The 26,086-nt window shown below is 43.4% G+C and overlaps 3 protein-coding genes across 6 annotated transcripts in view; all 3 read left to right on the top strand.

The window, feature by feature from the left end:
• The window catches only part of ern1 (endoplasmic reticulum to nucleus signaling 1), a 47,241-nt gene that overhangs the window by 11,732 nt on the left and 9,423 nt on the right, over positions 1-26,086 (top strand). The gene's annotated exons all lie outside the window — the stretch shown is intronic.
• On the top strand, positions 143-26,086 carry LOC105419033 (sterile alpha motif domain-containing protein 9-like). 2 transcript variants are annotated; one of them, XM_029836059.1, is made up of 4 exons: positions 143-212; positions 2,164-2,223; positions 4,110-8,454; positions 25,176-26,086. In XM_029836059.1, the coding sequence occupies exons 2-4, from the start codon at positions 2,220-2,222 to the stop codon at positions 25,396-25,398; spliced, it is 4,572 nt and encodes a 1,523-aa protein (XP_029691919.1). In that variant the 5' UTR covers positions 143-212; positions 2,164-2,219; the 3' UTR covers positions 25,399-26,086. The 2 variants fall into 2 exon arrangements, with proteins under 2 accessions (XP_029691919.1, XP_029691920.1); XM_029836060.1 differs by lacking the exon at positions 25,176-26,086 and having other exon boundaries at positions 4,110-9,348.
• On the top strand, positions 10,275-13,702 carry LOC105419329 (lysosomal alpha-glucosidase-like). 3 transcript variants are annotated; one of them, XM_029836067.1, is made up of 10 exons: positions 10,278-11,115; positions 11,351-11,502; positions 11,624-11,789; positions 11,874-11,970; positions 12,059-12,178; positions 12,309-12,427; positions 12,527-12,658; positions 13,180-13,278; positions 13,376-13,466; positions 13,563-13,702. In XM_029836067.1, exons 1-9 carry the CDS (start codon positions 10,603-10,605, stop codon positions 13,457-13,459), a joined length of 1,482 nt encoding a protein of 493 aa, XP_029691927.1. In that variant the 5' UTR covers positions 10,278-10,602; the 3' UTR covers positions 13,460-13,466; positions 13,563-13,702. The 3 variants fall into 3 exon arrangements, 2 of the variants coding, with proteins under 2 accessions (XP_029691927.1, XP_029691928.1); XR_003888442.1 differs by lacking the exon at positions 13,563-13,702 and having other exon boundaries at positions 10,275-11,115; positions 12,527-12,642; positions 13,376-13,418; XM_029836068.1 differs by lacking the exon at positions 12,527-12,658 and having other exon boundaries at positions 10,279-11,115.

The following is a 26,086-nucleotide window of genomic DNA, read 5'->3' as shown; positions in this document are numbered from 1 at the left end:
AGTGGTGAACACTTTCTGGGGAGACCTGATAAAATTGTTTCCATGCGGAAGTACAAGGCAGATGCACCCTTTTCCTTGAAATCGAAACTCATTCTGTTTTGGGGGTGTTCCCAAGATCGCACCATAAATACGGAGAAGTGTGACGAGACCACCACTTCATCCTCCGAGGCGAGTGTGACCACTTCATCAAATGATGGGCACTGATCAGGGAGGTAAGTGATCGTCTAACCTCGACGGCTACGGTCATTTTCGTGGTGTGTTTTATTCCCCCTCCAAATCATATTAGTCAACGCTGTGCTAAAAGGAATACATGTCTTTCGACTACGAAGTTGCCGGTTATCGCTGGAACGCGCTAGATTAGCAATTTGGTGCTTTATTTAAATGGTTTATGAATGCTTGGATTTCAGTCGACAGGAAGAGGATGCTTAGTAGAGGCTACTTTCGAAAGATCTGAGGAATTTGTGCATTTTGGGGTTACGTGCGCGGCGATGCACTCATAGTGCTCAAACCAAAGGACTGCAAAACTAGGCGGGCAACAACAACAGCAAACCTCTTGTAAAGGTGCTAAAACCTGGGAAGCTCTGTCAAACTCTGAGCAAAAGACTGCTGATTTACAGGAGATCACAAATAGCGACGGTGAAAAACTCTGGTCACTGTAGCCGTCTGCTCCCAGGACCATACCAACAAGGCTAAAGTGTTCCGACCAATCAGAGCGAAGGGGCGGAGCTTTGCACCAGTCGCCGCAATACTGACGTCACACCGCTACAGCTTTTTGGACCAGTTCGTGGAACTGAAAACGAAACTTATATATTCAATATGTTTACGGTAGCTGAAGTATTCACAAACAGGGTTTTAAAAACATGACTTTTTCATACCACGGTATACCTTGAAACTGGTTAGTGAATAGGTGGAATTTAGGAGAATGGAGTAGGACTGTTCAAGCTTTCATCACATACAATCCAGAACAATGTTTCTAGGTCAGAATGTCCAGGCAGGATGAAACAGAGAGGAGGCGACTGGTGGATGTAATCACTTTACAAAGAATAAGATGAATAAAATGAACAAAGTGGTATAGTTGTAGTTCTGAAAACAAGGAACAAATGAATAAATAATGAGTACACGGCGCAATCAGCACATGCCTATCATTTCGGACATGCTAAAATACTAGCAAATACACATCATCCTTCATACCACAACCAACCATTAATGAATCATAAATGCACACTACAAAAACTGCAGCTAATATATGAACACAGGATAGTAAAGGAGGGTCCGCATGCTATCTAAAGGCAGCTAATTAAGCATGCTGATAGCGACCATCCATACATAAGATATTAAGGAACAACCTACCTCGCCGAACACATACCATTGCACCCAATAAGTTAGAAACCCACCTCATATACATGCATACATATAGTACTAATATTGTTCATGTTCCATCAGTTATTTTCAATCACTGTTCCCCTAATAGATAAATAATAACAGAAGTGTTGTGGCCTTTGCTCAAGTGAAGGTATTATCCATCAATACAAAAATACTCCCATGAAAAGTAAGAGTACTACATTTTAAAAAATTCTATATCAATAAAAGTACATAAGCATCAGCTGAGGGGTCACTGGGTCTGCAGACACAAAGGCAATTTCTATGCAAATGACTCCTAAACCTGCTGAACTTTGGCTGAGGGCATGATTACATTAATGTGCTTTGTCACTCACTTGCACATTGTAAAAATGATGGACTTTTAGGGAGGACAGGGCTCCTGCTAAGTACTGAATAATTGAACAAAGCTTTTTGAATGTATCATCTTAATGAACACATTTGGTACAGTCAAACAAAAAACTTGCGTTTGTATGACAAATGCACAGCAACCTCTAGAATAGTTCTCAGAGCCTCGGTGGACAGTAGGTGGCCTAAGGTGACTGGAGTTTTTCCACTTTCCTCTCATGTGACGAGCTGCTAACTGTTTGTGAAGAAAGATCTTCTGTAGTTAAACATTTATCTTTTTTAGATGATCTATCATCTTTTAGATGATCTATCATCTTTTAGATGATAGATCTTTTTTAGATTGCAGATGCAACTGTTAAAAGTGAACGTATTGCAACTACTCAACCCCCTGTAGTTCTTAGGTTAGAATATGGAAACATGCTGTATCTTTTTTTCCAGATGGAAGTTAGTAACTGAAGTCCAAAGTCAAAGTCCTGGAAACAGTAGAGACAATCATGGGTAAGTAAGTAGACTACTCAGATGATAATATGAAGTGACCTTATGTCAGGACATGAAGCAGTGCAGTGATTATTAAAATGTGTGCATTTATGTTGATTGTTTTTTGATGCTGTTAAACTGCAATATAGGTTTTAGTTTGCAACTAAATTTTTATTTTATTTATTCCCATGGGCTCACCACCTGCAGGGGGGGCCAAGGGGGTCGGGTGCATTGTGTGTTGGGTAGCGGCCGAAGGCAGGGACCTTGGCGGTCTGATCGCCGGCTGCAGAAACTGGCTCTAGGGATATGGAATGTCACCTCTCTGATGGGAAAGGAGCCTGAGCTGGTGCGTGAGGTTGAGAAGTTCCGACTAGATATAGTCGGCCTTACCTCAACGCACAGCAAGGGCTCTGGAACCAGTCTTTTCAAGAGGAGTTGGACTCTCTACCACTCTGGAGTTACCGGTGTTGAGAGGAGACAAGCTGGGGTGGCAATCCTCGTTGCTCCCCGGCTCAGTGCCTGTATAATGGAGTTTACCCCGGTGGATGAGAGGGTAGCCTCCCTTCGCCTTCGGGTGGGGGGACGGATCCTGACTGTTGTTTGTGCCTATGGCCCAAACAGCAGTTCAGCCTATCCACCCTTTTTGGAGTCCTTAGAGGGAGTGCTGGAGAGTGCTCCATCTGGAGGCTCCCTCGTCCTCCTAGGTGACTTTAATGCTCACGTTGGCAGCGACAGTGTGACCTGGAGAGTTGTGATTGGGGAGAACGGCCCCCCTGATCTGAACCCGAGTGGTGTTTTGTTATTGGACTTCTGTGCTCGTCTCAGATTGTCCATAACGAACACCTTGTTCAGGCATAAAGGTGTCCACATGTGCACTTGGCACCAGGACGCCTTAGGCCACAGATCGATAATCGACTTTGTGGTTGTGTCATCGGATTTGCGGCCGCATGTTCTGGACACCCGGGTGAATAGAGGGGCAGAGCTGTCAACTGATCACCAGTGGGGAAGGATGCCGGACAGACCCGGCAGACCCAAACGTATTGTGAGGGTCTGCTGGGAACACCTGGCAGAGTCTCCTGTCAGAAGGAGCTTCAACTCACACCTCCGGGAGAGCTTTGACCATGTCCTGGGGGAGGCGGGGGGACATGGAGTCCGAGTGGACCATATTCCGTGCCTCCATTGTTGAGGCGGCTGACCGGTGCTGTGGCCGCAAGGTGGTTGGTGCCTGTTGTGGCGGCAATGCCTCAACCCCCTGGTGGACACCAGCGGTGAGGGATGCCGTCAGGCTGAAGAAGGAGTCGTATCAGGCCTTATTGGCCTGTGGGACTCCTGAGGCAGCAGATAGGTACTGGCAGGCCAAGCAAAGTGCATCTACGGCGGTTCCTGAGGCAAAGACCCGGGCATGGGAAGAGTTCAGTGAGGCCATAGAGAACAACTTCCGGACGGCTTCGAAAAGGTTCTGGACCACCATCCGGCGTCTGAGGATGCCCAAGTGGAGGAGTTCAAGTACCTCAGGGTCTTGTTCACGAGTGAGGGAAGAATGGAGCAGGAGATCGACAGGCGGATCGGTGCGGCGTCAGCAGTGATGCGGACTCTGCACCGGTCCATTGTGGTGAAGAGAAAGCTGAGCCAATGAGCTTCCTCCATAGGGTGGCTGGGCTCTCCCTTAGAGATAGGGTGAGAAGCTCTGACATCCAGGAGGAGCTCGGAGTAGAGCCGCTGCTCCTCCGCATTGAGAAGAGCCAGATGAGGTGGCTTGGGCATCTAGTTAGGATGCCCCCTGGCGACCCTACCCCGGATAAGTGGTAGAGGATGGATGGAACTTTTTATTTCTATCAGTGACTAATTAGATGGATGACAAACCACTTTCATTTTCTGATTTATTTATTTTTTCCCCAAAATTACAGCTGGCGCTCTTAATCAGTCACCAGAGAGTTGGAATGAATCTCAAGTAAGCACATGGCTGAGATCTATTGGAGTGAAGGAGCAGTACATAAACAAAATCTATGAAGAAGAAGTAGATGGAAGAATCCTTCTTGCACTTGATGAAAACTTTTTGAAGACAAAGATTTGCATGAAATTGGGCCCTGCTCATTTGATCATTCAAGAGAGAGATAAGCTTAAAAGTTCGCCAAAGCATCCTCATAATCAAAGAAAAGTCACTGAAAACAAACAAACGGAGGAAGAGCAGAAAGGGGAACTTTCAAATAGAGCTCAAAAGACCTCAAAGGCGACTGCTCAGGAGCGATGTGGCCAGACCTCAAAGGAGGACTGTAAACCAAGGCCATTCGATCAAGAAGGAACTGATTTTATATATGTGAAACACCGAGTGATGCAACCTGAATCTGGGGCTTTCGACCTGATCTCCCCGTGTCATGAATACAAGTCTTTTGCACTTGCTGCTACATTGGACCGCACAAGACTCCAAGCCAAGTTTGCCCATGAGGTTCTGAAATTTGCAATTGGATGTATGAATATCAGGTCAAATGGAACTATACACTTTGGTGTGGTGGACAGTAAAGAGAATGCAGATTATACACATGGTGAGATAATAGGCATTCCGGTCCAAGAGAAAGACATCTATGTCGATGCATTAGATCATATTGAAAGGAGCATTCCCACCGACAGTGAACATGTGCGCCAGTGCGTACGACCTCCAAGGTTCATTGAGGTTATGGATCAGAAAGGTACAGAAAAGAGATATGTGGTAGAAGTTGACATTGTGCCTTTGCTAAGTATTGTGAGGAACAAGGTGTATGCGGCACGTCTCCCAAACTTCAAGGAGGCGACAAACAAAGTGGAGATGGAGAAGCAACAAATACTGCGGCGGGTGGGTGCCAAAACAGAGCCAGTGAATGAAAAAGACTTGAGCGAGTTTTATGAGCGGGTCAAACATCGCGATACTCAGCGGGAAGAAGCAGAAAGAAGCATGTTCCTCTGTATGCCAGAATCCTGCCAAGACCTTGGAAGGAAACTCACCATGTTAATGACGAGTGGAAAGAAATTGATGGAAGAGGACAAATGGTTCATCCTGGTCACCAACAAACTCAAACCAGATGATCTCTGTAATGTCGACTGGCTTCTAAACATGAATGTGTTTTGTGTGTTTGACTTTGACCCTGACTCGAAGGTGTCGGGACTCTGCAAGACATACCTCCAGCATCACACTGCAAACATGCATTCTTTGCAGACCTACAAGTTATCTGGTGACATGTCCATCAAGGAATTCATCAGCAAGCTGTATCTGTTTGACCAAACCAGTTGGATTTTTTGTAATGGCCGCAGTGACTTTAAAGGAAATGAAAACCCGTGTGATGAACTGACTTGGATAAAGACCAAAATGACTTTTCTAAGGGAATCTGTATCATTGATCTGTAAGCAGATATTGCCAAAGGGTACTTTCCAAGTAATTTTCCTTCTAACATCACCAGTGGAGAAACCACTCTTGCACACCTTTAATGAGTTTTTCACAGACATGGAAGGTCATGAGGACATCATCTGTATCTGTGAAGCAGGGGAAAACTTCCAAAAGTGGAAAAGCTTTGCAGAGGGGTCATGTGGAACAGAAACTCTGGACAATGGAAGCGTTGTTGGTATGACCATGAGCCACATCAATGCAACCGTGCTGCAAATACAGCCTGTTCAAGCATGTACCCGTAAACACTTGCCAGTCTTTGTCAAGGGGACCTGTGATCTAAAGACTCAAGTTGAAGAACAGTTGTGTTCCCTGGAAATTTTGACAGTCAATCACTGCGAAGAAACAAGAGAAGACTTCATCAATGAAGAGAAAAAGAACATTGAACAGCAATTTTACCATGGTGGGAAGGTGAGATGGTTGAACTTCTGGCTTGCTGAGCGTGGATTCGTGGGTGAGGTAATAAAGAGAGATGCCTATCAAGAAGTGTCAAATCTCCTCAACGATGCATTGAAGTCAAATACAGGTCAGAGTCCTGTAAATATTATCAACATTTATCATCATCCGGGAAGTGGTGGAAGCACTGTAGCAAGACAGGTTCTGTGGGATAACAGGAGAACTATAAGGTGTGCAGTCATAAAGCATTCATACTCAGTTGCTATTGTTGCAGAGCATGCCGTTAAACTGAGAGAATATGAAGAAAAAGATGCACAGAGGTGTCTCCCCACACTGCTGCTCATTGAAGACTCGGAGAAAGAATATCTGGATGACCTCAAGAATGAGCTGGAAGTTGCCATAAACAACAAAATAGTTCAAAACTTAACATGTTTCATTTTGTTAAGTTGCAGACGATCACACGAGCCAGAGACAAAATGCAAGGAGTCCCCATTAATGAATGTGTCTGTCACTCACAAGCTGTCTGCCCAAGAGAAAGAAAAGTTTTCTAGAAAGCGAAAAGACCTTGAAAGAAAATATGACCCCAATTTTATTCTGACTTTTGTTTTGTTGAGTGAAGAATTTAACGAGGAATATGTAACATTATTTGTAGAACACTTGCTGCAAGGAATTGATCATAAATCTGTTACTACTCGCCTCATTCACTATGTAGCCCTGTTGAACACTTACGTTCAAGACTCTTTTATTTCTCAGTCCCATTGTGAAGCTTTGCTTGGGTTAACCTTTCACTTGGAAAGGTTTCACCAGCACAACTTTGAGCAATCGCTCAGTCCTCAGGCTAGGCTGGTCTTTTTGCACCTTAGGGACGAGAAGACACACATCAATTCCGTCAGCATCATTCATCCATTTGTTGCAAAGGAAATCCTCCACCAACTTCTGGGAGACCAACTGACCCAGAGCAGCCTGGCCATGGACTTGCTCCATGAAAAAGTCCTCTTTGAACATCGTTTTGGAAGGGAAATATATCTGTCATTTTTGAGAGCACTCTTCATCAGGCGGGCTAGAATCAGCAAGGGGGATGGATATGATAGTGCTTTTGCTCCTTTGATAGAGCACGTGTGTGAAAATGAGAAAAACCTACAAAAGGCCATTCAGTTACTGGAAGAAGCCTTTCAGCATTTTCGTGAAGATCCGTTCATTGCCCAAACACTTGCTCGTCTTCATTACACCTACAAAATGTTTGAACAGGCAGAACACTGGGCAGAGACAGCAGCCAAACAGCAGCCTTACAATTCGTTCATACTAGACACAAAAGGTCAGGTGTACAAAAAGTGGTTCCAAAAAAAGTGCAATGATCTTGAAGAAGCCAGTATAAAGAAGACGCCTCAGAATACAGCAGATGCTGTGGAGACTGCACTGAAAGCCATTGAGTGTTTTCAAGAATGTGAGAAAGCAGCAGTCGCAGATATGGACAATGTCAACAATTCAGGATTTTTTTCTGAAGTAGAGACCGAGTGCAGCCTACTAAAACTGATCCTGTCAGTGGATGTTTTTGCAAACAAACTCAACGGCCATTCTGAATGTATGAAGTACCTACTGACAGACTACATCCCAGTGGAAGTCGAGGATGCCTGGGAGCCATTTCACGATCGTCTGAAAAAGCTTAACAGGGCAATGCAAGATGCCTTGGAATGGATTTCGGAAGAACTGAGCTACTTTCAGAAGGACATTGGTAATGACGAAGAGGAGATCCAGGTGATTGCAGAGGAGAAGATAAGCAATCCACTAAAATGGATGGAAAAAACATCTGGAGCATATGGGAAGTACTTCAGTGAAACTATTCAACCACATGAACTTAACCCGGAGAAAACTGCTCAACTAAGTCCTTTTCAAAAGCGCATGATGATCTTCAAACTTGGAGGCGGAAATATAACCTCCATCCTTTCTACGCTGGCGGACCAGAAGAAGGCAGTGCCCCGTCTCGAGGCCATCCTGTCTCTATATCCCAGCAGTCCACAGAGGGCCAAATTTGGCCAAAAGGATATTGTCAACTACATATTCACTCATATTGCTCTGAACTGTCTCTCGCCCCAGAATCCAAGGGTAGCACATTTAAAAGATCTTCAAGCACTTTGTCATCAGGTCCCATCTGATAAGAGGAAGTGTTTACCAGGTGTCTTATTCTTAATTACCATGTTATTCTGGCCTGAAGATCAGGACACGGATCAAGAAAAAGAAAAAAAGTATGAAATTGTGCAATCAGCTGTTGAACACCTGGATAAATACTACTGGGACAAAAAGAAGGACATTCCCCAGAGGAAAAGAAGGATCTACACCCATTTTTTTCTGGGAGCTGGGAAAGGCCTGCTCAAATTTGTGCACAAGAAAAAGTTTGAGAGTGTCACAACAGGCTTCACCGTTTTAGAGAAACGGATGAAGTGGTTTAGGGGTGAAAACTGGAAAAATCCCGAGATTGTCAAGGTCCTAAAATGTGTCACTGGATGGACAGAAGATGGGGTGGTTTACCTGGAGGGCCCCCTTAAGAGGAAGTTCAGTATCAGGCCCCTTCACATTCCTTCAGTTCCTCGTGGGAATGAAAACATCACTTTCTATTTGGGGTTCACATTTAGAGGCCCTGTTGCCTGCAACATTGTTGTAACATAGTCTTATGATGCGTTTCATTATCTAGCTAGCTGAGAGCTGTATCCAGCTATTTACAAAGAAAGAGAGACTGTCACCCATCTATACATTTTCTACATCTATTACCTTGCAGGAGTGCAGGAGAGCATATCATGATAAAATCAGTTGTTAACTTCTCAAGTTGTACTTGGGAATTGGGAAGTGTGATTGTGTTCATTATCAGTGACCAGACAGTCTACTGCACAGTTAATCACTGTATTTGATCATGTTTCATGTTCTTAATCATATGTAAAATATGTCAGAAAGCAGTTTGGTTTATTGAAACACTGTAATTCTGTCTTTAAACAATATTCTGATTCTGATGGCCTAATGTCAAATTCCACATGTCATTAAAAGCATAAATTGTATTTAAGTTGAAGCTTTTAGAGAGAAAAACTAAAGCAAATTATGAAATGTGTAAGTGCAAGAAAAAGTAAAAGTGCTTATAGTACATTTAAACCATACTGTCACAACATGAATGTCAGTGTCAGTGTTTGTGCACATCATTATTGTAAGGGTGCAAATAACAAAATTCATATTTAAAAAAAAAAAAAGTACAATTAAGGTGGTGGGTGTTTGATTTAAATGACTATAGGAATGTGTTTCAGTGTATTTTAATTTCTTTGATTTAATAAACATTTTTGTATCACCCCTGATCTTAATATTTAAATGGTACGGTATTTATTTTGAACACTAATGTCCTCTTGTGCTTGCCATACTATAATACTATTTTTTTTAAAGAAATACAATTAATTAGAAATCACAAGGCACAGAGGTTTAATCACAAGAATGACATTGTTATATTTAACTTAAGCGTCATTTGACCCGCGCTAAAGAGATGGTTCAGATGCTCAGAAGTTAATCAGGAATTAGCTTCCCTACACTCTTGCTTTCCTTCCTTGTTTATACTTAGACCAGTTTTATAATGACACCATGGTATTTATTCTAGGTCTGCAGGATCAAATAAGCAAGATATATATAATTACAGTGTAATTTTACTGTGACTGTTAATTGATGAAGGACACAATCACAAATTAGTTCAGGGAGGAATGCAACATTTTTCTTAAATCATACATATCTTCAAACTTTTATTAATAAACATCTATTAAATAAAAGTTGCTAAATATCAGTCGTGTGTTTCTTAATTGCAGGTGTGGGACTATGTGGGAGTTTAGTGGTTACATTGTGAAGCGCGTCTGACTGCCTGCCAGACATAGACAGGGGCACTCTTTTTTCGACATCAATAAAGTTACACAAATGACCATAAAACTTACTATTAGCAAACGTACACACAAACAAAGGCATCACAACTTAAAACCATCAATCTGCGTGGCGTACCGACCTGTGGAACCGCACAGAGGGCGCTCCAACGAGGACACGGTGGGACGCACCTGCCGTCCGAGTCGCGACTTTGAGGACGACCACACCTGAGATCACACCTGTAAAAATGATCAGAAAGTTTTACTTTGAAATAAAATCAATGTTGAATTAATGAAACACCCGGTGCACTACACATCACCCCTGATCTTAATGTGAAAGTGGGAGATATCTCAAACGCTGATGTCCTTTTGCGCTTGCCGTACTCGGGTGCTATTTTTTTACTCCCGCAGAAGAAATTTCTTTTTCCTTTTTTATTGCAAGAAATCGATATTTGGGCAGTTGCTCGAAAGAAAAACAGGTTTCCCTTTGGTTGAGAGTAATGGATGAAAGCGTTCCCTGATAAACTAGCCCAAGACAGACTGGGAATAGCGTTTTAACATTGAAAGTGAAGAAATACTGTGAGTGCAAATGTTTATCGTTCAGATAGAACGTTTATTAACTTTAGTAATTAACGCAGTTAATTCACATTTAGGTAGACGTTGGTATATTTAATTTAAGCGTCTTTTGGTCCGTATTTTTGGGTGGTTCAGATGTTGAAGGTAATCGGGAGTCTGCTTCTCTTCACTCTGACTTTCCTTCCTTATTTATACTTCCACCAGTTTTATAATGACACCATGGTATTTTTACCAGGCCGTGCTAAGCAAGACAGAACAAGCACACATAATGACACAATGAAATACAACAATTCAGTTAAACTGCAAAGAGCAATGCACCGCGGCAGGTCCAGAGTGAACGATTTTTCCAGGGATCCTGAATGCACCATGGCCCCAGACAGCCGGTTTGATTGTGCCAGAGACAAAGCTGTCAGTCAGTCAGAGTGTGAACAGAGGGGCTGTTGTTATGCCCCTGGATCAGACTCTGCAGGTCCACCTTGGTGCTTCTACCCCGGGTTGTATCGAGGTTATAGAATGGGTCCGCTCATGCCCACCTTGCATGGCCTGACTGCCACCTTGACCCGGGCAGCCCCCTCTTACCTACCCAGAGACATCTCGGTTCTGCAGCTCGACGTTACAGAAGAAGCTACAGACTGTTTACGCATCACTGTGAGTAACTACACTGTTTCTGTTGAAGCACAAGATGCACATCGACTAGCACACTTTTTTCTGATGATAGATTTGATCCTTTGGATTTTTTCTCATATCATCACATACACTTTGTTGCACTGCGTGTTGTAAGACCACTATTTCATGTAGGAGGCAGAGGAGATTATACGATAAGTTTTAGGGTGTGTAGCACGTTGACAGAATTCCCAAAGGGAACAGATTGTTTCTTCTCCAGATGAAGGATCCATCGTCTCCACGGTATGAAGTTGAGCTCCCAGCCGTTGTTGTCAGGGAAGAAACAGACGCCGAAGACCTTCTCTACACTACAGAATATCAGCCTGACCCATTTGGCTTCATAGTGCGGCGAAAAACGAATGGACGAGTCATGTGAGTGGCCTTTTCTTATTAAACATTTATTAATATTTATGTGGTTATTTATTTTCTTAATGAAAATGGGAGGTCTCCTGGCAAATTGAGGGATTTCTTTCATGCTCCCGATTGTCTCCAGTATGAACACCACCGTCGCTCCTCTGCTGTTTGCCGACCAATACCTTCAGCTCTCCACCACGCTCGCCTCCCATCTTGTGTCAGGTCTTGGGCAGCACTATTCCTCCCTCTTGCTGGACGTCAACTGGACAACTCTGGCTCTCTGGAACAGAGACATGGCGCCACATGTGAGTCTGGTGCTGTGAGAAACAGAAGCGGGTCGCAACCACTTATTAACACAATCTGCTTGTCTGTTTTGTCTTGCGTGTCAGGCTGATGCCAATCTTTATGGCTCCCATCCATTCTACATCGTACAGGAAGGGGACGGGATGGCACATGGAGTTTTCCTTCTCAACAGCAACGCAATTGGTACCAACTGATCCAATAACTGGTGATCTGATGATCAACGGATGATGATTTTTGTTGAAATAGGACCTAAATTGTCCTGACTCCAGTGAGGTGATATTGCAGCCGACCCCTGCTCTCACCTGGATAGCTCTTGGAGGAATCCTGGATCTTTACGTCTTCTTGGGCCCTGACCCTCAAAGTGTGGTGCGACAGTACCTTCAGGTGATCGGTATGTATTTTCAGCATATTAGGAATCAGTCGGACCATCCGACAACAGCCGCCCCCTCTTGTCTGTCTCTATTGATTTTTTTGTTTTGTTCCTGATTGACCGTATATATTTATTTATGTTTACCCTCCAGGATACTCTATGATGCCTCCTTATTGGTCACTGGGTTTCCACCTGTGTCGCTGGGGTTACACCACCACTAATGCAACACGGGAAGTTGTGCAACGCATGCGCGATGCTGAATTTCCTATGGTAAGGAAGAACTCACAAAGCTCCAAATGCGTAGATTTGATTTGACAAAATGGTTGAGATTTATATTTTTCTGAGTGCTTATTCCATTTGCTCCTCCAGGATGTACAGTGGAATGATCTAGATTATGCGTACAAGCGTAGGGTCTTCACCTTGGACCCCTTGCGATTCGGAGACCTCCCAGAAATGGTGGAGGAGTTCCACATGAGAGGCTTGAGGTACATCCTCATCCTGGTAGGACAGAGGAAAACCTCTCTCAGTCATTACCGCAGTTTCTCCAGCAGATAGCGCCACATTTAGTTTAGGACTGAGTTGTATTTAAATAAAACAAAATCCATGTTTGAAGCTGACTGTAGTAATGAGGCTTATAATATAAGTAAAATATAAATAAAAGTTGCAAAATATCAGTTGCTTATAAAATGAGGCTTACACACACATGTGAGAGGCAGCAGCCGTGTTCTCAGGCTCAAATACCAGGAAGATGAACATTTCCCATCCTCGCCATCCCTCTCACAGCGCCTGAGCAAGCTCAACTTTAAAGGGTTACTCTTTGTTGTACGACTCTGCATCGTGCTGCTCCCTAAACTGTAGTACCGGTCTCTGGGTGTGATGGCAGCACAACCACCAGTTTGTTTACCACCGGGCTTATTTAGAATATTTAAAGGGCTGAAATAATAAGCATACAGGATAAAGAGGAAAAAAAATCTGCTTCTGCTTTAACCAGTATAATTAAAAGTTATTAGTTTTGCTTTTAGGAGGATGTGAGAGCCCAAACGTCACCCCCCGCGCCTCCAACCACTCCAACCTCTCCGTGTCGGAGCACGGAAGCTCTCCTTACGAGCATGAGGAAGGAGGTAATAATGCCAAAGATTATTCCCACGCAGGGATTGGAGCTCGTTTCAGCTCGCTCATACCTGGGTTTCATTGTCTAATATTGCTGTCCATCATCAGAGGAAGAATCAAGTGTTGTCCGAGTGGGAAACGTATCATTCCGTCCTAAAGAGGTGTTGGGTCACGGCGCCGAGGGCACCATAGTGTACAAGTAAGTCCGACTGCTCGCTCTCCATTCATTTGCTTAAGCTCAGTTTTGGGGGACTTTTTCAATTACAATATTGTGTTTCCCTTGTTTGTCCACAAGGGGGCAGTTTGACAACCGTGCAGTGGCGGTGAAAAGGATCCTCCCAGAGTGCTTCAGCTTCGCCGATCGGGAAGTCCAGCTGCTGAGAGAGTCAGACGAACACCCGAACGTCATTCGCTACTTCTGCACAGAGAGGGACCGACAGTTCCAGTACATCGCCATCGAGCTGTGTGCAGCCTCGCTGCAGGAGGTAAGAACTGTCTCATCAGACCGAATGAGCACCTCGCTGGAGAAAAGGTTCACACGAATAGTTGGGCTAAAGCATCTTTACTGTCTGTTTCTAACCCATTAAGTATGTAGAAAGGAAGGACTTTGAGCGTCGCGGGCTAGAACCGGTGATGCTTCTTCAACAGACCATGTCAGGACTGGCCCATCTGCACTCTCTTAACATAGGTATCCATCCCTGAGTCCAGAAGCTCTTCATATCTGAGCAGCAGTAACAGAGCTCATGTTCTGTCTCTGTTCTGTTAGTCCACAGAGACCTGAAGCCCCACAACATACTGGTCTCGATGCCCAACGCTCACGGTCGGGTTCGGGCCATGATCTCCGACTTTGGCTTGTGTAAGAAGTTGGCAGTGGGCCGTCACAGTTTCAGTAGAAGGTCTGGGGTTCCAGGCACCGAGGGCTGGATCGCTCCTGAGGTTCTCAGCGAGGACTGCAAAGACAACCCGGTGAGCCAGAAGCTGTCGCTACATTTCAATCACTGAAATCATTGGGTTTGTTTAGATGTCTGTCAACCATCTTACCTGCCTTTCTGAACCTTCTGCTTTCCTTTTGTAGACCTGCGCCGTCGACATCTTCTCTGCCGGTTGTGTGTTTTATTACGTGGTGTCCCAGGGAAGCCACCCTTTTGGGAAGTCCCTGCAGAGACAGGCCAACATCTTGCTGGGAACGTACAGCCTCGACTACCTACAAACGGACAAACATGGTGAGGACTAAAGCTCCTCTCTCCTCTGGAGCGTTTCTTCAGATCATGCGCTTTACATTTTTGAAACACTAGAGGGCAGTATGGAGGAATGTGTGACTGGTTATCTCGGTTCTTTATCAGGAGACATTGTAGCCAGAGATCTAATAGAGCAGATGTTGAGCGTGGAAGCATACAAGCGACCCTCAGCCGAGAGTCTTCTCAAACATCCATTCTTCTGGAGCTTGGAGAAGGAGCTGCAGTTCTTTCAGGTTAGGGTTAGGGTCTGCCACTGCAGACAGGTAAGATTATCTGGGAATGTAATCCCGCTCCTGCTGCTGCCATGTTGTCGTAGACTCGTTCCTCTGGAGTGTGTGTAAAGACCACGCTTGAAGACTTCTCTAACAGGATTAATTAAACGTCTTCATCTTTTGAGGACTTGAGGAAGTTTCGCTCCTACAAAGGCGGGTCGGTCAGAGACCTGCTGCGTGCGATGAGAAACAAGGTACGGATGTTCCCTCTTGTGTATTCAGAGGAAAGCTCCTGTTAGATCCATTATGTTAAAGTTATCTCTTATTTGCTTTTGCCTTGTTATATTCCTTATTCTTGCCATAGTGTCTCTCATTACTTAATGTTTCTTATTATTTGCTAATGCTTAATGTTCATGATGCTTGATATGTCAACTTGAACTTCTCTGATCAAGGGCGACAGAAATGCGGCGGCTGTTGGAGAAGTGGCATTGACTGGAGACAGAGCTGCAGAGCCTGACCCAGGAGCTGGGTTAGGGTCAGGGCCTGACACAGGAGATGTTCTCTTAATCTGTCTGATATAGAAGAATGTGCTGTTTGTGAGCTAAGCTAATCAAATCAGTGAAGGCCTCCGTATAATCTCACCATTATGATTTACAGTCTCTTGCTCTGTTTGAGACCTGCTATCTTGTGTTTTCCCCCTCCCTTAGACACATTTGACTTCTGTAACGAGGAACCTCCTAATTTCAATAAAAGAAGGATGGCGGGAGGTGTGCGTCAGAACGTGTTGGAGATCTGTAACTGAGCACATCTCTCCGTTCTCCTTGCAAGTAAATTCCAAACTGTTGTCTTTGCCTCATTTGTGTTTCTCGTGTTTCAGGTTGTTTGAACCTAACAGCTCCTTTTGGTATTAAGATTTTCTTCTGCTTGTCGTCTAACAGAAGCATCATTACCGAGAGCTGCCTGCTGATGTCCAGGAGACTCTGGGCTCCATCCCCGATGACTTTGTCTCCTACTTCACCTCCCGCTTCCCTCACCTGTTGCTGCACACCTACCTGGCCATGAGGAGCTGTGCATCTGAAAGACCCTTCCTGCCTTATTACTCCAGTGCAGAGCCACTCACCAAAACACAGGGCCAGAACCTCAGGCCTCAAACACAGAGCGATCCGCTGCCAGCTCACACGCCCACATCCCCCTCACAACCCCAGGACCCAACACACTGTGCGCCCCCCCCACAGGTCTCCCTCCCTCTGCCCGCTGAATCGGTGCCCCCAGTGTTACCAGATGTAGCTTCATGTTTGCCACTTGAGACAGTGCAGGTGGGAGAGTCCACACAGACTAAACGGGAGAGTCTGATTCCCTCTGAATCAGGTCAGTCTGGGATGCACATCTGTCCAGATGAGCACAATCAACCAGTCGGAAGCGGATCAGAATCGGGGTGAAGCAGCACTGGGGGAGCATTGCCTCTGAGTGAGGACCAGGCCTGCAGTGCCTGGGAGCCACAGCGAGACAGCCGCTTCTTTATTTAAGTGCCTTCTGCTCACTGGCGATGATCACTGAAACCGTCCAATAATGGGCCCCCGTGGCTGGAGGACGTCGCTGGACTCGGCAAAGACGCGTTGTGTTGATACGTTAACAGCATGTCCAAAAAGTGTCTGTCTGAAAAACACAAAACAAAAACACGTGGCATCTAATGTGGGAAATGATATCTAGATGTTGTTAAATAATTGGGTGGTTTTTATTGTGCAATGCTTTGTGTGTCAGCCTGTTTACTGCACAGATACTGTATGTATAGTTTTGTATAGACGGATGATTCATTTAACGTGGCCGACGTGCCTTTTTTAGAGAAAAGGAAAAAACAATGTTCACTGTGCTGTATGGGTACAGATCTTTACAAATGACTATGCTAAATGTGCTTGATTCCAGTTCATGCTGCTGGACTGCTTTACTTTTACCAATCAAGGCTATCGCTGAGTGAACTGTTCCAAAGGTTCAGGGTGGTGCCGTTATAGTTGAGGTTGCAACACAGGTTTTCACAGGTGACGAAGTGAAGTTATTGACTTGCACATTAAATTCTATTTTCATACCGACCTTGTGAATGTTTGGTGTTTATAGATTTTTATATTTACAATCTATCTTTTTATTACGCCAAAGGTGGCGTCTCCTTTGCCTCAGGTCTCGGTGCCCAGCCATGTCTCAGCTTGTCTAAGCTTGTTTGTGTGTGTGGATGTGTGTGTCCTTTTCTTGATTCTCTTGTTCTCTTTGCTGTTTTTATCCTTTGTGAGGCACTTTGTGCTACCTAGCGTATGAAAAGTGCCATATAAATAAAGATTGATGTTGATATTGATATACAAAACCATTGGTGGATCTTAAACCTGAAGTGCTGAACACTTCCTGGGGCGATAAAAACCTGATAAAATCGTTTCCATGCGTTTGAGGAAGTACAAGGCAGAGGCACCTTTTTCCTTGAAATCGAAACAGAGTCTGTGTTGGGGGTGTTCCCAAGATCGCACCATAAATACCGAGAGGTGTGTGACGAGACCAGAGAAGATGATGGGCACCGATCAGGGAGGTAAGTGATCGTCTAACCTCGACGGATACGGTCATTTTCGTGGTGTGTTTTATTCCCCCTCCAAATCATATTAGTCAACGCTGTGCTAAAAGGAATACACGTCTTTCGACTACGAAGTTGCCGGTTATCGCTGGAACGCGCTAGATTAGCAATTTGGTGCTTTATTTAAATGGTTTATGAATGCTTGGATTTCAGTCGACAGGAAGAGGATGCTTAGCACTACAAGTCCCAGCATTTTTCTGTCTACGTAGAAGACCCACATAGGGGCCATTTGGCCCGACCACTTTTCCCGAATACTGTACACTAATCACTCATTTTGTTATGGTAATGAGGCTGTTAGTGGCAGTGTGTGGGGTGAGGGGGTCACACCTTACAGTGGTGAAGTCATGTTGGCTACTTCTGTGTGAATGTCAGCAGCATGCACAGCATGATTCAGACACAGGATACCACCAAAAAGAAGCCAAACACCATCACACTCTACAACACAACAAAGTGCGGCGTCGATGTCATGGACCAGATGGTGCGAGAGTACACTGTCCGCGCAGGAACACGGCGCTGGCCAGTAGCAGTGTTCTATAACATGATAGATATGGCAGCACTGAATGCACACGTGCTCTATCAGTTATGCACCGGGAGGCAGGAGAGACGGGTGGATTTCCTGCTGGAGCTTGCAAGAGAGTTGGCTCAAACCCACGTGGGTATGAAAAAGGCCCAAAAGGAACAATTATTTCGGCAACAACCCTCCACACCACAACTAGGAAAAAGAGCCAAGTGTCAGGCTAAAATTAAATGTAAGGACAATCGCGCAACTGTGCCCTGTGTTGACTGCTACCGATATACATGTGGGAAATGCCCAAAGGAGCAATGGCAGTGCCAGGATTGTGAGTGAGTGCTCAAATGTATTTCACTCACAATGCATGGTTTTTCATTCTTTGTAAATATGCTTGGGTTTCTTTTTTTTTTTTTACTATTTTTAGCACAAAAATAACAATCACTTCTGCAACAACCCTCCACACAAAAACTGGGAAAAAGTTGCTTTTTCATTCTTTGTAAATATGTTTTGTTTTTTTAACAATAAATGTCAGTGTGTTGATCCCTTCCTTCCTGTTGATCCTTTCCACTGCATACAGCTCATAGTCCAGTTTAAGTCTTTATGGCTATGTTCACTGAGGTATTTATCCATCTCACAACTAAAGCTTGCTCTCAAAAGAACCTCCTGAGCTGTAAGGTATGTCCCCTCCCCCACACAGGTTCAAGTGGCTCCGGCCGTGTGCCACTAACAGCCACATTTCCATAACAAAATGAGTGTCCACAGGGGGGACTTGGGGCCAATTGGCCCTCTTGTGGGTTTTCTAGGTAAAAAGGCCAAATGGCCCCTCTCTGGGACTTCTAGTGTTAGTAGAGTCCAAGGTAGTTTTCTCTGTCAACTGGACTGGACTGGTCTCCTGAAGACGTTTCGCCTTCTATCCAGAAGGCTTCTTCAGTTCTGAGAACTGAAGAGTCCAGTTGACAGAGAAAACTACCTTGGATACAATGACCTGGATGACTGAGAATTTACACAGACATGCTTAGTAGAGGCTACTTTCGCAAGATCTGAGGAATTTGCATTTTTTGGGTTACGTGCGCGGCGATGCACTCATAGTGCTCAAACCGAAGGACTGCAAAACTAGGCGGGCAACAACAACAGCAAACCCCCCTGCTAAAACCTGGGAAGCTGTGTCAAACTCTGAGCAAAAGACTGCTGACTTACAGGAGATCACAAATAGCGACGGTGAAAAACTGGTCACTGTAGCCGTCTGCTCCCAGGACCATACCAACAAGGCTAAAGTGTTCCGACCAATCAGAGCGAAGGGGCGGAGCTTTGCACCAGTCTCCACAAAATGACGTCACTCCGCTACACCCTTTTGGAGCAGTTCGTGGAACTGAAAACGAAACTTATATATTTAATATGTTTATGGTAGCTGAAGTATTCACAAACAGCGGAGTCGGTCCTTTTAGACGGAGGGTTTTAAAAACATGACTTTTTCATACCACGGTATACCTTGAAACTGGTTAGTGAATAGGTGGAATTTAGGAGAATGGAGTAGGACTGTTCAATCTTTCATCACATACAATCCAGAACAATGTTTCTAGGTCAGAATGTCCAGGCAGGATGAAACAGAGAGGAGGTGACTGGTGGATGTAATCACTTTACAAAGAATATGATGAATAAAATGAACAAAGTGGTATAGTTGTAGTTCTGAAAACAAGGAACAAATGAATAAATAATGAGTACACGGCTACGATATAATCTGCACATGCCTATCATTTCAGATATGCTAAAATACTAGCAAATACACATCATCCTTCATACCACAACCAAACATTAATGAATCATAAATGCACACTACAAAAACTGCAGTTAATATATGAACACAGGATAGTAAAGGAGGGTCCGCATGCCATCTAAAGGCAGCTAATTAAGCATGCTGATAGCGACCATCCATACATAAGGTATTAAGGAACAACCTACCTCGGCGAACACATACCATTGCACCCAATAAGTAAGAAACCCACCTCATAAACATGCATACATATACTACTAATATTGTTCATGTTCCATCACTTATTTTCAATCACTGTTCACCTAATAGATAAATAATGACAGAAGTGTTGTGGCCTCAAGTGAAAGTATTATATATCAAAACAAAAATACTCCCATGAAAAGTAAGAGTCCTACATTTTTAAAAATTCTATATCAATAAAAGTACATAAGTATCAGCTGAGGGGTCACTGGGTCTGCAGACACAAAGGCATTTTCTATGCAAATGACTCCTAAACCTGCTGAACTTTGGCTGAGGGCATGATTACATTAATGTGCTTTGTCACTCACTTGTGCACTGTACAAATAATGGACTTTTAGGGAGGACAGGGCTCCTGCTAAGTACTGAATAATTGAACAAAGCTTTTTGAATGTATCATCTTAATGAACACATTTGGTACAGTCAAACAAAAAACTTGCGTTTGTATGACAAATGCGCAGCAACCTCTAGAATAGTTCTCAGAGCCTCGGTGGACAGTAGGTGGCCTAAGGTGACTGGAGTTTTTCCACTTTCCTCTCATGTGACGAGCTGCTAACTGTTTGTGAAGAAAGATCTTCTGTAGTTAAACATTTATCTTTTTTGGATTGCAGATGCAACTGTTAAAAGTGAACGTATTGCAACTACTCAACCCACTGTAGTTCTTAGGTTAGAATATGGAAACATACTGTATCTTTTTTTCCAGATGGAAGTTAGTAACTGAAGTCCAAAGTCAAAGTCCTGGAAAAAGTAGAGACAATCATGGGTAAGTAAGTAGACTACTCAGATGTTAATATGAAGTGACCTTATGTCAGGACATGAAAAGTAGTGCAGTGATTATTAAAATGTGTGCATTTATGTTTGTTTTTTGATGCTGTTAAACTGCAATATAGGTTTTAGTTTGCAACTTTCTATTTATATCAGTGACAAAGTAGATGGATGACAAACCACTTTCATTTTCTGATTTTTTATTTTTTTTCCCAAAATTACAGCTGGCGCTCTTAATCAGTCACCAGAGAGTTGGAATGAATCTCAAGTAAGCACATGGCTGAGATCTATTGGAGTGAAGGAGCAGTACATAAACAAAATCTATGAAGAAGAAGTAGATGGAAGAATCCTTCTTACACTTGATGAAAACTTTTTGAAGACAAAGATTTGCATGAAATTGGGCCCTGCTCATTTGATCATTCAAGAGAGAGATCAGCTTAAAAATTCACCAAAGCATCCTCATAATCAAAGAAAAGTCACTGGCAACAAACAAACGGAGGAAGAGCAGAAAGAGGAACTTCCAAATAGAGCTCAAAAGACCTCAAAGGCGACTGCTCAGGAGCGATGTGGCCAGACCTCAAAGGAGGACTGTAAACCAAGGCCATTCGATCAAGAAGGAACTGATTTTATATATGTGAAACACCGAGTGATGCAACCTGAATCTGGGGCTTTCGACCTGATCTCCCCGTGTCATGAATACAAGTCTTTTGTATTTGCTGCTACATTGGACCACACAAGACTCCAAGCCAAGTTTGCCCATGAGGTTCTGAAATTTGCAATTGGGTGTATGAATATCAGGTCAAATGGAACTATACACTTTGGTGTGGTGGACCGTAAAGAGAATGCAGATTATACACATGGTGAGATAATAGGCATTCCGGTCCAAGAGAAAGACATCTATGTCGATGCATTAGATTATATTGAAAAGTGCATTCCCTCCAACAGTGAACATGTGCGCCAGTGCGTACGACCTCCAAGGTTCATTGAGGTTATGGATCAGAAAGGTACAGAAAAGAGATATGTGGTAGAAGTTGACACTGTGCCTTTGCTAAGTATTGTGAGGAACAAGGTGTATAAGGTACGTCTCCCAAACTTCAAGGAGGCGACAAACAAAGTGGAGATGGAGAAGCGACAAATACTGCGGCGGGTGGGTGCCAAAACAGAGCCAGTGAATGATAAAGACTCGGACGAATTTCTTGAGCGGGTCAAAGATCGCGATACTCAGCGGGAAGAAGCAGAAAGAAGCATGTTCCTCTGTATGCCAGAATCCTGCCAAGACCTTGGAAGGAAACTCACCATGTTAATGACGAGTGGAAAGAAATTGATGGAAGAGGACAAATGGTTTATCCTGGTCACCAACAAACTCAAACCAGATGATCTCTGTAATGTCGACTGGCTTCTAAACATGAATGTGTTTTGTGTGTTTGACTTTGACCCTGACTCGAAGGTGTCGGGACTCTGCAAGACATACCTCCAGCATCACACTGCAAACATGCATTCTTTGCAGACCTATAAGTTATCTGATGACATGTCCATTGAGGAATTCATCAGCAAGCTGCATCTGTTTGACCAAACCAGTTGGATTTTTTGTAATGGCAGCAGTGACTTTAAAGGAAATGAAAACCCGTGTGATGAACTGACTTGGATAAAGACCAAAATGACTTTTCTGAGGGAATCTGTATCATTGATCTGTAAGCAGATATTGCCAAAGGGTACTTTCCAAGTAATTTTCCTTCTAACATCACCAGTGGAGAAACCACTCTTGCACACCTTTAATGTGTTTTTCACAGACATGGAAGGTCATGAGGACATCATCTGTATCTGTGAAGCAGGGGAAAACTTCCAAAAGTGGAAAAGCTTTGCAGAGGGGTCATGTGGAACAGAAACTCTGGACAATGGAAGCGTTGTTGGTATGACCATGAGCCACATCAATGCAACCGTGCTGCAAATACAGCCTGTTCAAGCATGTACCCGTAAACACTTGCCAGTCTTTGTCAAGGGGACCTGTGATCTAAAGACTCAAGTTGAAGAACAGTTGTGTTCCCTGGAAATTTTGACAGTCAATCACTGCGAAGAAACAAGAGAAGACTTCATCAATGAAGAGAAAAAGAACATTGAACAGCAATTTTACCATGGTGGGAAGGTGAAATGGTTGAACTTCTGGCTTGCTGAGCGTGGATCTGTGGATGAGGTAATAAAGAGAGATGCCTATCAAGAAGTGTCAAATCTCCTCAACGATGCATTGAAGTCAAATACAGGTCAGAGTCCTGTAAATATTATCAACATTTATCATCATCCGGGAAGTGGTGGAAGCACTGTAGCAAGACAGGTTCTGTGGGATAACAGGAGAACTATAAGGTGTGCAGTCATAAAGCATTCATACTCAGTTGCTATTGTTGCAGAGCATGCCGTTAAACTGAGAGAATATGAAGAAAAAGATGCACAGAGGTGTCTCCCCACAATGCTGCTCATTGAAGACTCGGACAAAGAATATCTGGATGACCTCAAGAATGAGCTGGAAGTTGCCATAAACAACAAAATAGTTCAAAACTTAACATGTTTCATTTTGTTAAGTTGCAGACGATCACACGAGCCAGAGAAAAAATGCAAGGAGTCCCCATTAATGAATGTGTCTGTCACTCACAAGCTGTCTGCCCAAGAGAAAGAAAAGTTTTCTAGAAAGCGAAAAGACCTTGAAAGAAAATATGACCCCAATTTTATTCTGACTTTTGTTTTGTTGAGTGAAGAATTTAACGAGGAATATGTAACATTGTTTGTAGAACACTTGCTGCAAGGAATTGATCATAAATCTGTTACTACTCGCCTCATTCACTATGTAGCCCTGTTGAACACTTACGTTCCAGACTCTTTTATTCCTCAGTCCCATTGTGAAGCTTTGCTTGGGTTAACCTTTCACTTGGAAAGGTTTCACCAGCACAACTTTGAGCAATCGCTCAGTCCTCAGGCTAGGCTGGTCTTTTTGCACCTTAGGGACGAGAAGACACACATCAATTCCGTCAGCATCATTCATCCATTTGTTGCAAAGGAAATCCTCCACCAACTTCTGGGAGACCAACTGACCCAGAGCAGCCTGGCCATGGACTTGCTCCATGAAAAAGTCCATTTTGAACATTGTTTTGGAAGGGAAATATATCTGTCATTTTTGAGAGCACTCTTCATGAGGCAGGCTAGAATCAGCAAGGGGGATGGATACGATAGTGCTTTTGCTCCTTTGATAGAGCACGTGTGTGAAAATGAGAAAAACCTACACAAGGCCATTCAGTTACTGGAAGAAGCCTTTCAGTATTTTCGTGAAGATCCGTTCATTGCCCAAACACTTGCTCATCTTCATTACACCTACAACATGTTTGAACAGGCAGAACACTGGGCAGAGACAGCAGCCAAACAGCAGCCTTACAATTCGTTCATACTACACGCAAAAGGTCAGGTGTACAAAAAGTGGTTCCAAAAAAAGTGCAATGATCTTCAAGAGGCCAGTATAAAGAAGACACCTCAGAATACAGCAGATGCTGTGGAGACTGCACTGAAAGCCATTGAGTGTTTTCAAGAATGTGAGAAAGCAGCAGACGCAGATAGGGATCATGTCAACAATTCAGGATTTTTTTCTGAAGTAGAGACCGAGTGCAGCCTACTAAAACTGATCCTGTCAGTGGATGTTTTTGCAAACAAACTCAACGGCCATTCTGAATGTATGAAGTACCTACTGACAGACTACATCCCAGTGGAAGTCGAGGATGCCTGGGAGCCATTTCACGATCGTCTGAAAAAGCTTAACAGGGCAATGCAAGATGCCTTGGAATGGATTTCGGAAGAACTGAGCTACTTTCAGAAGGACATTGGTAATGACGAAGAGGAGATCCAGGTGATTGCAGAGGAGAAGATAAGCAATCCACTAAAATGGATGGAAAAAACATCTGAAGCATATGGAAAGTACTTCAGTGAAACTATTCAACCACATGAACTTAACCCGGAGAAAACTGCTCAACTAAGTCCTTTTCAAAAGCGCATGATGATCTTCCAACTTGGAGGCGGAAATATAACCTCCATCCTTTCTGGGCTGACGGACCAGAAGAAGGCAGTGCCCCGTCTCGAGGCCATCCTGTCTCTATATCCCAGCAGTCCACAGAGGGCCACATTTGGCCAAAAGGATATTGTCAACTACATATTCACTCATATTGCTCTGAACTGTCTCTCGCCCCAGAATCCAAGGGTAGCACATTTAAAAGATCTTCAAGCACTTTGTCATCAGGTCCCATCTGATAAGAGGAAGTGTTTACCACGTGTCTTATTCTTAATTACCATGTTATTCTGGCCTGAAGATCAGGACACGGATCAAGAAAAAGAAAAAAAGTATGAAATTGTGCAAACAGCTGTTGAACGCCTGGATAAATACTACTGGGACAAGAAGAAGGACATTCCCCAGAGGAAAAGAACGATCTACACCCATTTTCTTCTGGGAGCTGGGAAAGGCTTGCTCAAATTTGTGCACAGGAAAAAGTTTGAGAGTGTCACAACAGGCTTCACTGTTTTACAGATGAAGTGGTTTAGGGGTGAAAACTGGAAAAATCCCGAGATTGTCAAGGTCCTAAAATGTGTCACTGGATGGACAGAAGATGGGGTGGTTTACCTGGAGGGTCCCCTTAAGAGGAAGTTCAGTATCAGGCCCCTTCACAAACCTTCAGTTCCTCATGGGAATGAAAACATCACTTTCTATTTGGGGTTCACATTTAGAGGCCCTGTTGCCTGCAACATTGTTGTAACATAGTCTTATGATGCGTTTCATTATCTAGCTAGCTGAGAGCTGTATCCAGCTATTTACAAAGAAAGAGAGACTGTCACCCATCTATACATTTTCTACATCTATTACCTTGCAGGAGTGCAGGAGAGCATATCATGATAAAATCAGTTGTTAACTTCTCAAGTTGTACTAGCAATTGGGAAGTGTGATTGTGTTCATTATCAGTGACCAGACAGTCTACTGCACAGTTAATCACTATATTTGATCATGTTTCATGTTCATAATCATATGTAAAATATGTCAGAAAGCAGTTTTGTTTATTGAAACACTGTAATTCTGTCTTTAAACAATATTCTGATTCTGATGGCCTAATGTCAAATTCCACATGTCATTAACAGCATAAATTGACACTCTGTTTATATGAATGAAATGTATTTAAGTTGAAGCTTTTAGAGAGAAAAACTAAAGCAAATTATGAAATGTGTAAGTGCAAGAAAAAGTAAAAGTGCTTATAGTACATTTAAACCATACTGAATGTAAGTGTCAGTGTCTGTGTTTGTGCACATCATTATTGTAAGGGTGCAAATAACAAAATTCATATTTTTAAAAAAAAGTACAATTAAGGTGGTGGGTGTTTGATTTAAATGACTATAGGAATGTGTTTCAGTGTATTTTAATTTCTTTGATTTAATAAACATTTTTGTATCACCCCTGA

This window comes from Takifugu rubripes, chromosome 5, assembly GCF_901000725.2.
Source record: "Takifugu rubripes chromosome 5, fTakRub1.2, whole genome shotgun sequence".
Classification (NCBI taxonomy): Eukaryota; Metazoa; Chordata; class Actinopteri; order Tetraodontiformes; family Tetraodontidae; genus Takifugu; species Takifugu rubripes.
This window is presented reverse-complemented; position numbering and strand designations above follow the sequence as displayed.

Coding starts and splice junctions, on each gene's coding strand:
- LOC105419033 (XM_029836059.1), top strand. Junction 8,455..25,175: donor TTAGAGAAACGGATGAAGTG/GTTTAGGGGTGA, acceptor ACAGATGAAGTG/GTTTAGGGGTGAAAACTGGA.
- LOC105419329 (XM_029836067.1), top strand. CDS start 10,603: ATGTTGAAGGTAATCGGGAGTCTGCTTCTCTTCACTCTGACTTTCCTT. Junction 11,971..12,058: donor TCTCAACAGCAACGCAATTG/GTACCAACTGAT, acceptor CTGACTCCAGTG/AGGTGATATTGCAGCCGACC. Junction 13,279..13,375: donor TTACGAGCATGAGGAAGGAG/GTAATAATGCCA, acceptor GTCCATCATCAG/AGGAAGAATCAAGTGTTGTC.